The 12,141-nt window shown below is 40.1% G+C and overlaps 1 protein-coding gene across 1 annotated transcript; it reads left to right on the plus strand.

The window, feature by feature from the left end:
• The first annotated feature begins 464 nt into the window (after positions 1–464).
• Positions 465–6,649, plus strand: LOC119723749 (serine-rich adhesin for platelets-like). The gene is made up of 5 exons (XM_038194587.1): positions 465–1,059; positions 1,955–2,025; positions 2,507–2,686; positions 3,506–3,589; positions 3,766–6,649. Exons 1-5 carry the CDS (start codon positions 648–650, stop codon positions 6,016–6,018), a joined length of 3,000 nt encoding a protein of 999 aa, XP_038050515.1. The 5' UTR covers positions 465–647; the 3' UTR covers positions 6,019–6,649.
• The last annotated feature ends 5,492 nt before the right edge of the window (positions 6,650–12,141 follow it).

Here is a 12,141-nt window from a genome sequence, read left to right on the forward strand (position 1 = left end):
TCAATTTAGATTGAAAACTTTTGAAATGTAACCAGAAACGCTTTTCTCTTTTTAAACTTTAAACAAATATAGTGCGAAGAGTATTATTTTGTCCCTGTATCTTCTTAAAATTGAGAAAAGAGGTTTTCTTTTTTTCATCGGTAAACCAAATTAAAACCGGACCCTCTTGTATTTCTTTTTAAAAATTAGAAAAACAAAACGAAAAGAGTGTTTTCTTTTAAACTTTATCTTAATGATGAAAAAAGAGAAACATGCCTTTTTCCTTTTATTATTGAAATAAGGAAAAAGAGATAGAACTCGATTTCCGTTTGTGGACAGCAAAATTAGCAAAATGCAAACAACAAACAGCAGATGCACTATGGGAAGTCTAATAAGTAGCCAGTCCCCTTCATAGTCTATCTTTACAAATAAACACACTGACGTTTGGGAGCCAGACGCTCCAAAACTAGATTGGACTTGTCAATTGTTGCATGTTGTTTACGCAAAACGAATGACTCATTTTGGAACACCAAAGTACCTGACAAGACAAACAAATTAAAATATTTTCTGAAGAAAATCGTTTCTTTTAACCTTAGAAGCATGGATTTAGCTATAAATTACTCAATATCACCTGAATTTGACTAAAAGTCAACCAAAAATGATTATGCATGAGATGCAAATGTAAGGTCAAAAGTCGCGCGCGCGATATCGAGATTGTGAACGCAAAAATGGCGTCGAGTAGCGACGAAATATCCCCAAATGGGGACGCAAAAAAGGAGAGAAACCGATCAAACCTGCGGCTGTCTGACTGCAAATGCCCGATCTGCATGTCTATCTTGATCGAGCCCGTGCGAATGCCCTGCAATCACGAGCTGTGCATGCCGTGTTTTCGACAGAACGTCCAGGAGGCCAACTTCACTTGTCCGATGTGTCGACTGCGGATCAGCAACTGGGCCAGGCGGCGGGCCAGGGAGAACAAACTTATGGATGAGCGGAGGTGGAGGCAGATCCAAGAGGCTTTCCCCGACCAGTGCCGCCGGAGGATGGAGGGTGAAGAGGAAGAAGCAGAAGAAATTCCTGGTAAATCTTATTCCCGAAAACGAATGACAATGTAGATTCCAAACAAATGCCAGAACTGTCTAATTTGTAATTATATTTTTTTTATTAAAAATAAAAATATCAACAACATGATTTATATTTTTATATTATAGACCTTTGTCATTTTGAATTTAAATTGATTTGAACATGTTGAAAAAGTGAATTATAATTCTTTGTCAGTGGCTATTGTAACGGCAGTCGTCGACCGTCTGGTTTTTTTTTTTTTTACCTATCTGCCTATTCAAGTTCAACACCAATTGGCTTTCTTACTTAATTTTCCTTTTAAAAATAATCCCTGCAATAAAGCCATTGATTGTGATTACGAAGAAGAAGATCATGTAAATTTAATCTACTTCCGAGTTCTGTAAAAAGTAGGATTTGATTAAAAATCATTTAAGTTAATCAAATCATTAAAAGGGGAAAAAAAAGAAAAACAAAGTTTGGCAAAACACAGGATTAGTTGAGCAGTTAAGTTCTAGATTTGAGATGGTGTTTTTGCAATGCCACAACGATAGCAGATGAATATCACATTATGGCTGCCATAGCGATAGCCACTACATGTTAAGTTTGAGGTTTGATTTTGCATCAGTTGTCCTGTATATTCCTAAATAGTAATGTAACGTTGAACATTTGGAAATCAAACATCCAAAAACTGTCTCAAAGTTTAGCAACACTTCCTGTTTAGAGAAAAAAAAACAGAAAAAGATGAGTTGGACATCAGTCTCTGTTGTTTGTTATGATCGATTGTTATGTGGGTTTTTCAAAACCTGTAAAACCCTGTGCAGCTATAAAGCCTAAGCAGATTACATTGGGATAACAGATGTTTTGCTAAGAACAGAGGCAAATAAACTTATTTTGTCTTCACCTTTTCTTTCAGATTTTCTTCCAGTGAAGAGAATTTGTGAACCGGGAGCTATAAAACAAGAATATCAAGAGGCAATAGAGAAGGTAATTTCTAAATTTATATTATTTTGCTACCATACAGTCGTTTTCCTAGTTCCGGATTTTTCCTAGTTCCGGATCGCTTCAAATAAAAACCTACCTCTTTTGGACTAGTCTCCAATAAAAAAATTCGCACGAATCAGTTTTTGATCGATTCGGAACTGATTGAACCGATCCGGAACTAGGAAAAGCGGCATCGGTACTTTTGACGTCGCAAAGTCACAATAAAAAGAGCTTAAATTTGGAAAACTATTTTGTAGTTTCTCCATCACTCAAGGGAAACTTTTAAACCAATGTCACTTGAATTCCTGGAGTAGTTGAGCTGAAAGCAGCCTGCATGATGTTTGCTATCCGGAACTAGGAAAGCGACTGTACCAACCAAAATTACAAAATATTCCCAGTTGTTTTCATCTGAAATCAAATTGATCATCTTTGATGACAACTTTCCTTTGGCATTTCTCTGCCTTGCTTCCCCCCCCCCCCCCAGCTGAGGAGTGAACGCCAACAGATGGAAGAGCTGGAAATCAAGAAGAGCGAGGAGTATATAGCCTGGCTGCAGAGGGAGGAAGTCCGATTGTATGAAGAGCAGCAGAATGAGCTGGCGCAGCAACAGAAGTTGGACGAGGAGTTAGCCCGGAAGATGTCGCAGGGAGACAGCCCCATGCAGGTCAGAACTGTGAACGGTTGCATTGTATAGTCCCTAAGCAGGATTGTTTACAACAGTTGGTTTTTTCTGTCTCAAAATTAGTTGCTGTTGTATTAAAGAATTGACCTATCGCCGTTTACGGGTTAGCCACGCCCCTTGTATGTCAGGTGTCCTGGGCAGGAGACTTTGCTGCAATTATCTGAATGCACTGATCTAACAGACAATGGGTTTTTAAAGGTACAGTCCATCATTTGTAATATGTGGATTTTGTTCGTTTGAAGAAACAAAAGTGCTCAAAATCTAAAGAAGGGTACTGAACAACTCACCTGATGAAGTTTCAGCTCAGCTTCAGCTGTATATTTTGAGAAAAACAGTATTATAGGATCTCAATTTCAAATCAAAAGTTGCTGAATCATGTTTTGAATTGGGCCTGAATTCAGAGTCCGAGACACGTTCTCGCTGAGCCGATTGCAGCTACGCGATGTCGCGCACTGATCTGACAAATAATAGCAACCGCGCGCGCATGTGCGTCGTGTCAACGCTTGCGCGCGCTTCGCCGAATAACAAAACAAACTACTAATTTAAATTTCCTACGGTGTGTCTTAAGAAGCACCATTGGAAAGGCCTTCTTTTGTTGATTTCTTCAAAATGACAGCTTGCCAGAACGAATAATTTCACAGGGGGTTTAGTCCCCTTACTGTCTTTCAACCGAGTATGTTTTTTAACAGTAATTACGCCAGTTACTTTTTGGATAGCTGCAAATGATGGACTCGGGCTTTAATTGGAGTACCTGGGATATACATGACACAGTTTTCTTATTTTCTTTTCGTCGATTCATAGGAAGAAATCAGAGCCCATAATCTACACGAGCAAGCTTTGAAGGATGAGGAGTTTGCCAGAAAACTGCAGAAGGACATCTTGAAGGTAACAATTATGTAATACTTTTCTGTTGTGCGCTGTCGATTCATTGTTGCTTGGGTGGTGATCTATCGGGCACTGAAAGACACAACACAATATGAATCATACAACTTGGTCAGACAGTCGTTTCAAGCCCCGATGTATTTAAAAAATGTTTGGTTTTTTTAAATTTTTTTAATCAGAGCCCTAGTGGTGTGTCATCTACACCAAGTACCACCACCACAATCATCTCCAAAAAAACGTCCCGGAACTCTTCGCGCAGCAGCAGTACCAGCACCTCATCCACCATCAAGTGTCGCCGCATTGACACCTTCCTCTCCCCCAGGGCCAAGCAGACATCTCCCTCATCCCGAACCTCCTCCAAAGCATCGTCCTCCAAGTCTGCTCCCAATGCCTCACCAGTTTTAAGTGTCTCCTCTGCGTCCAGCTTAAGGGCCTCCAGTGATTCCTCCGTCTCCAGCATCGCTCTGGACTTTGACAAGCCCTCAACCTCCAACGGAGATACCAATGACCAGGTCCTGATCGGCGATCCACCCTGGGGAGACCGGAGTTCAAGCGATTGCATCCTAGAGATTGTCTCCAATCCAGCAAGCCCTGATATCTCCTACCCGAGTCCCAGCAGTGACTCAGGAAGCAGTAAAGGCTTAAAGGGCTGCTTGCTGAACCCAGACTTTGTCTTGGATGCGAAAGAGGAGCAGGGAGACGATGGCGGTGGAGACGAGAAGGGAAACAAGAAAGAGAGTGCCTTTGAGAGTGTCGAGAAGAAGTCCTCTGAGGTAGTCAGTGAACTCAAAAGCATGAGGAAGCGATCTGACAGCATGACTAGTACAGATAGCATCTCTCCGGAACTGAACCATTTCAGGCCCATCGATGTCTCGCCCCGCACGTCGCACCGTAGGCTCGCCAACGGCAGGAAGGAGTCGCCGAAAGTTGTCCACACCACTCCTCGGAATCTCACCGCTAACCTGATCCAAGAAGGGCCCGTTGAAGACACCAGCCTCCCGCCTCTTGTTAAGGCTAAATTTGAGAGCCTGATCAAAGAAAAGAGGAGGAAGTTGACCGAAACATCCAAAGCAACGATGACTGGCAAAGCTGCCCAAGGCGAAACCAGCTGCTTGATGCGACAAGAGCTTAACAAGCGACTTCACCGCAAACCATCTGCTAACAGGCACACGCTTTTTGCCACATCTGCTCACAAGCGAAATGCCAAACCAGAAAAGTCCCCCCTTGCAGACGATAAGCCCCAACATCAAACGCTGATACATCACATTAAGAAAAGTGAAACTTTGAATGAGACAAAGGCTCGCCGAGCAAAACAGCCAGCTGGTGACTGGAAGGATGCTGACAGTGATGTCATAATGATGGACTTGGAGGATGAAAGCCCGCCCTCTGTTGTCACAGAGAATACATTGAAACCAAGAGAACGGGTGAATGGAATCACAAAGCACCACATTCAGAAAACTGAGGCAGCACCAAAGGAAAAAAACTCGGATAAAAACTGCAGAGTGAAACGGAAAAGCTGCAGTCCCGATACACAGAGTAAGCGACAGCGGTTAGAGAATGCGACATCTCTCAAGACTACAAAAGATGCTTGTGGTAGCAGCGATTCAAGCAACAGCCCAAGTAGTGTTAAGAAGAGCCCTGGAAAGGTGTACCGCATGAGAACCAACCAGCCCAAGCCAAGACAAAGCAGCATCAAGCAGCTGTTTGCCCTCAAAGATGGCGAGTCAACAGATCCTGATCATTCCATCTCTCCCAAGCAACAGAAGCTGCCTTCACAGAGTAGCAACACTCCCCCCTTGCCCTGCCTGATTCCAACCCCGCACTCTAGCAGACTCAAATCAGACAGCAAGAAGGATGCCATAACCCCTTCTAAGAAGCTTCTGGTAGAGAACTGTCAGGAGAATGCCTCCAAGGTAGCGATGGACAGACAGAAAATCATCCCCACCCCGGAAAAGGCAGTCCTGATGGACGCCACTCAGGGGTCCAACAGGGAACAGATTCGGGAGCAGAACGGAACTTCGGAACAGGTGAAATTAGGACATGCCAACTCCCAAAGCGGGAAGAGACCCTCACCACCAGAGATCACCGCAACTAAGGCCAAGGCTAAGACGAAAAACACATCCCCGCCTTCCACCATCGGCCAGAGACTGCCAAGTCCGCATCAGAAAACGCCCTCCAAGACCAGACGCAACACCATCTGGAAGTACATGGAGCTGGTTGGTGAGGAAGAGCGACGACTCAAGCAAGAAGAGGCAGACCGCAAGCTGGCGCTGCGGCTGCAGGAGGAATTTGACCGGCAGGAACGGCGACAGACCAGTCAGGTGGATAGATCCCAAGGATCTGAAGCAGCCTATGAGCTGAGAGGTAGGTTATGTAGGGCATCTAGAAAGACAGCAGCAGAGGTCGATAGTGATGACGACATATTTGCGTGATGTTTACTATTTTGTATGCTCTTTGATCATACTTATTTCAAGTCAAACACCACACACATTTATGGCCTCTCGTGGACAACTGTTTCGTTTTCTTAATTTTTGCTGCCATATATTGTCACTGCGAAGGCTGTCTCACATAGCATGACTTAAAAACATTAAAAAAAGTTTTATTGTAAATAAAAAGAATTATTTTTCTGATTTATGTAAAAATGCAAAACATGAATGCTGTGGTTCATTTATCGCTAAACTTGTAATTAACTTTTTTTCTAAAATCGGACTGAATACATTGTTCTAATATAAAGTAAGATGTAAATTTGACACAAGCCAGAAAAATGTCTGCTGATTGAAAAAAAAAGTATCAATACACTATGTTTAGAGTTGGCGATGAAATTTGACCGCATGTGACAACTCAAAACCGATAGTTCTACTTTGTATTTTCCGATCAGTTTTGGGGTCTCAATTGTAACCATCCGATTGTGTTTGTGAAAGGAATGTTTTTTTTTTTTTATTGTTGAGATTTGCTAAGCACATGTATAACATGTCTTATCTTAAAGGGAATATACATCATTTGCTTTTGCTGTAATTTTCAAAAATGGATGGAATTGGGGGGTTGGAAATATATAGCAAATATAGTTACACTGACTTTTTTGAGGTTTTGGGTTCGAAAATGCTATAAAAACCAAGAAAAACAATCTTTTTCCTGTAGTCTGGTTCCCCGACTCCATATAAGACGAAACAGAGCAGTTTACATACATTGGGGAATTGTAAGGTCAGGGAACCAGTCTAGCTGGCTTGTACCCGTTCATAGGTGTGTAATCGATTGCAAACAAGTGCAATGGTCAATTGGGGCCAGTATTTGAAAAAAAGCCAGTTTTTTTCAACGCTGGTCGGCCGACCAGCGTTGGAAATTGATACAAAAATACCACTTTTCTTGAAAATGACAGTATACCAGGTGCCATGATTTTACAGGATGCTTTACACTGTCATTCACTAACAGTCCAGCAAGGTATTTCAAAATGATTTGGAAGTTTTATTTTTTGATGTTTGCAAATGTTGTATTTTCCCTTTAAAGGCAGCAATAGTAGCCAAACTCTAAAAACACACACCATTGCATGCTACACACTGTATTCAGAAGGACGAGATGGTATTTAAAGAAGTATCTTTGAAATTTTTGAAAAGAAGTAGTGGATGGACTATGCAAGTCTATGTTTAGGAGCACATTTTAGCTACAGATGTTTTATTTGTTTTCATTTATTTAGTTGTAAAGTTTTAAAGAGAAAGAAATCTTTCATCATGTACCCACCATATGTGCCTGTTTAAAAATATTCTCGAACAACATACCTCTGGAAAAACAAATCTTCCATAAAGTTTCTTTTTTAATGGATTTTAAAGCATGTACAGTGTGTATAGTTAGGCAGAGAATTGACTTTATCTTTATAGTAGTTTTTAATACAAAAGTATTTGTATTATGTATGAGATGTCTTGTCTTACTCTTACATTGTACGTATTTTATATACATGGAGTATTAATTTTCCTAATAAGTCTGGCCCTTTTTTTTTTTAGTTTCTTCACAAAATATTGTATAAGCTGTGCATTGTGTTTTTACAATGGCCAGTGTTTGTTGTTTTATGTTGACCAATTAACCCTAACCTTCCCAAATCCCCCAAAATCCTCTTTGCAAAAGGAAGGATTTTGCAGGATCGAGGCTACAATGGCAAAACTGTGTGTCTGATTTTGGAGGATGCACTGTGTCAAGGTCTTGGGCCGGACCTTGTGTTGTTTATGCTCAGCCGTGCATACATTTAGGCCTAGGTTATACTTGAAATCCTCCGCACTGCTCCAGGATGTCACTGGCTCTGCCTCAACATATTGACAGTGATTGCTGGAGGATTTTGCAGGAATGAGGGAGTGGTCACCCCTCCAAGGAACCACATTCAAGAAATAACGGAGGATTTGCAGGATTGAGGCTGTATGCTATTTTTACATGGAGGCAGTTTGAGGATTTCGCAGGATTGAAGTTGCATCCTGCCTCTAGGGAGTTAGGGTTAATCAAGATGTACATTTACTTGACAGTTAAGTCATACATTGGCTTTACTGTCGAGTACTTCTGCACCCGATTTCAGCGCTGCGACGCGTCACAACTCGAGTTACGACGTGTAACACGTCGCAACTCGCGACGCGTTGTATCATCCATTTCACGAAAGTTGCGATGTGTTGAACACTTCGTAAGTTCCTTGACAACGGCTTAAAAAACGTCGCAAGTTACGACGTGTCTAGTAGTCTTCGCAAAATAAGAAGAGTCCGTTTTAGCCAGCTTTGTGCCATAAACATCACATAAACGAGATTATAATACCGAGGCAAGGTGTGTAAAGTTCTAAATAGAAAATTCATTGAACAATTATGAATTACCCTGGAATATTGCAGTTGAAATTTCAAAGTACCGGTAGCTGCACAGTCCACTGAGAGCTCGTTTTTGTTTAAAATTGCATCGCACAGCCGCCATTTTGTCCTACGTTTTAACAAATTTCGAGTGGAGATCCGACAACTCTTTGTTGAATACCAGACGACTATTTACTGTACACTGACTAAATACATAAAACAGTCACCGAGTTGTGCTATAAATACACATACAATGAGTCGCACTTACGACGTGTTTTGTGAAATGGATCGCAGGACGCGTCGCAGCTGCGACGCATCGCAGGGATACGATGCGTCGTATCGCTGCAACGCATCGTAAGTTACGAAGAGTTTTGTGAAATCGGGTGCAGGTGTGTTTGCAGCAGAGTGGGCATGCCTTTGGTCACATGTTCTTATTTCCATGTGGTCAAAAGAGGGCGCTTTACCCTGCGCTTAGTCTTTTAATCGCATGGCACTTAATTTAATCAGCCCTAGGTGCTGCCAAATTTTAACATTAAAAGTATTGAGAAAAAACGCATTTGTTTCATTACTTTTATTAGTTTTTATTTCACTTCAAACGTTCCGTGTGGGTCAGAAGTGAAGTTCGCTTTTCCGTAAAATTAACGTGTGTACATAAATAATGGTCAATCGCTTATTACTTGTAACATACGTGTAGCTTTGTTCATTGATTTTAAGCTTTTATGCCAAAATTTGTTATGTGGGAAATTATAAAATGAAATACAAATTGTAAATAAGAATAAAAACAATGTCTGATAGTTTTCTACTAATGATTTATGCAGATTGATAAAAATGAAAGGTTTGTAGTTTGTATCTGTACATAACCAAGCTGCAGGGAAGAGATCGAACGAAGAATGGAGGATTTTTTTTTTTTTTTTTTTATAAATTGATTTACAAGTTTTATTTGGGAAAAAACAAACCTTTTTGTGGTCATTGATGGACTTAAAGATGCATAGCCCATGCTCTTCCAAAAATTTGAATTTTGTCTCCTAATGAATTTTCAATTTGGGAATATACATCATTTGCTTTTGCTGTAATTTTCAGAAATGGATGGATTTTGGGGGTTGGTAATATATAGCAAGTATTGTTACACTGACTTTTTTGACGTTTTGGGTTTGTAGATGCTATAAAAACCCAAGAAAAACAATCATTTTCCTGTAGTCTGGTTCCCCGAGTCCATTTAAGATTAAACGGAAACATTGGGGAATTGTAAGGTCAGGGAACCAGTCTAGCTGGCTTGTACCTGTTCACAGGTGTGTAATCAATTGCAAACAAAATGCGCACAAACTAAATATGGTCAACTGGGGCCAGTATTTGAAAAAAGCGTTTTTTTCCAACGCTGGTTGGCTGACCAGCGTTGGAAATTGATACCAAAATACCACTTTTTTTGAAAATGACAGTATATCAGGTGCCATGATTTTACAGGATGCTTTAGACTGTCATTCACTAACAGTCCAGCAAGGTATTTCAAAATAATTTGCTATTTTGTTGTTGTTGATGTTTTGCAAGTGTTGTATTTTCCCTTTAACGAAAGCAAAAGCAAAACTTTATTACGAGTAGGGGCGTCTGCAACCCTCTGAAAATTGGCTGTTATTTTGTGGACAAATAATCCACCCTGGGAGAGCCGAGTGCGAAGAAATAATTCAATAACTTGACATACATAGGTGGATTTTTTGTTCAGGGTCTCATTCAAAAGTGAATAACTTATATATTGCTAGGAAAATACCAATTAAACAACATTATATATATTTTTCAAGGTGTAACTCCAAAATAGCATTGGGAATGCATCTTTAAAGCTATAGTCCATCATTTGCAGCTATAGATCCAAAAAGTGACTGACGTAATTATTGTTGAAAAACATACTTGGTTGAAAGATAGTAAGGGGACTAAACTCCCTGTGAAATTATTTTTTCTGGCATGCTGTCATTTTGAAGAAATCCAACGAAAGAAGGCCTTTCCAAAGGTGCGTCTTAAGACGCATCGTTGGAAATTTCTGTCAGTAGTTCGTTTTTTTTATACGGCGAAGAGCGCGCAAGCGTTGACACGACGCACACGCGCGCGTGCTCTCTATAATTCGTCGGATCGGTGCGCGACAGTCTCGGACGCTGAATTCAAGCCCAATTCAAAACATGATTCAGCAACTTTTGATTTGAAATCGAGATCTTAGAATGTTGTTTTTCTCAAAAAATGCAGCTGAAGCTGAGCTGAAACTTCATCAGCTTAGTTGTTTATCACCCTTCTTTAGATTTTGAGAACGTTTGTTGCTTCGAATGAACAAAATGCACAAATTACAAATGATGGACTATATCTTTAACATAAAGACCTTTGAGTCTTGTTGTAATCTTGTTACAGGGAATGTATACCATTTGTTGTGATTTTGAAATGGACATTGTTCCACGGACCTGTTTGAAAAATTGCGTAGATTGGTGCTGGAAAAACATGAAAAAAGACCTGCTGTTTCATCAGAAATCAGCTTGCGGAATCTATCGTGCATAGAACCCCAGACCCTCTGGTCAAAGGGCATGCCTAAGTGCCCGCTGTGTCATGTCTTGGGAACTAAATTAACATACATAGAGAGTCAGGTTGGTGCAGTGGTTACTCTCCTCGCCTTCCACCGCTGTGGCCCGGGTTCGATTCCTGCCCTGGTCCACATGTGGATTGGGTTTTCAGTCCCTACCTGATTCTGTGGGTTTCCCCAGAATATCTTATGGGGTTTTCCTCCCACCTCTAAACCTGTAATTTCTTCTCGTTGTCTCCTCTCTACAGGTTTCTGCAGGCTTTCGAGCTACAGTGCCAAGGGCACTTTTGAGGAATCCTTGGTTTCATTACCAAACAAAAATACTATAAAATAAAAATATAATGTACCGAGCACAGAGTCAATAGCTGGCTTGGCCTGCTAACAGATATATTTTTACAAAAGCCATTATTCACATCATAAGTACTGATCTGTTCTTGCAAATGACAGCATACAAGGCGCAACAATTACACAGGATGTTATCATACTATTACATGTATTTACTTACAAAGAGGCTAATTTTATACTTTAGCAGTTTTGTTTTTGAATGTTTGCAAATGGTATACACTCCCTTTAAATACACAAATATAGTTTTTTCACCAAACATGATTTTTCACTTGTAAGTTTCCCCCATCAAAATGAAAACTGTAGTGTTGCTTATGACAAAATCAAGGCCACTTTATTCATGAAAATATATTAACCACTAATTTATTATAATCAACAATTGACTGACTCTCACAAGTCAAGTTGAATCGATTCAAATTAAATATAGCGTTATTATTAAAAAGTGAAGTTTATTTTTTCCCCAGAGCTTTTGGGATGATGGTAATCATCAGATTATCAGGTTAAATAAAATGAAAAGATCAAAAATAAAATTCGTATTTCTTGTTTTTTGTGTTTGTACTCGGTATAATTGTACAAATAAAACTTATGTCAAGAATTAAGTCAGCAAGTAAATAAGGAATGAAAAAAAAAGGCTTTAAATTTTTTTGAAAGAATGTTGCATTCCGACGCCACTTTTTTCATCATTATCTCAATGAAGGTCAGTCATTGCCAAATTGGTGAAAAGACATGAATCTGGGACTGAGAAACATTTCCAAATTGGTTAGAAAATACTTTGAAAATGCACTCCACTCTCCATAGACTTTATCCATAACCAAAGAAGTGGCGTCTGGATACTATATTCTTTTCCC

This window comes from Patiria miniata, unplaced genomic scaffold (genome assembly GCF_015706575.1).
Source record: "Patiria miniata isolate m_02_andy unplaced genomic scaffold, ASM1570657v1 HiC_scaffold_17, whole genome shotgun sequence".
In the NCBI taxonomy this organism is placed as follows: Eukaryota; Metazoa; Echinodermata; class Asteroidea; order Valvatida; family Asterinidae; genus Patiria; species Patiria miniata.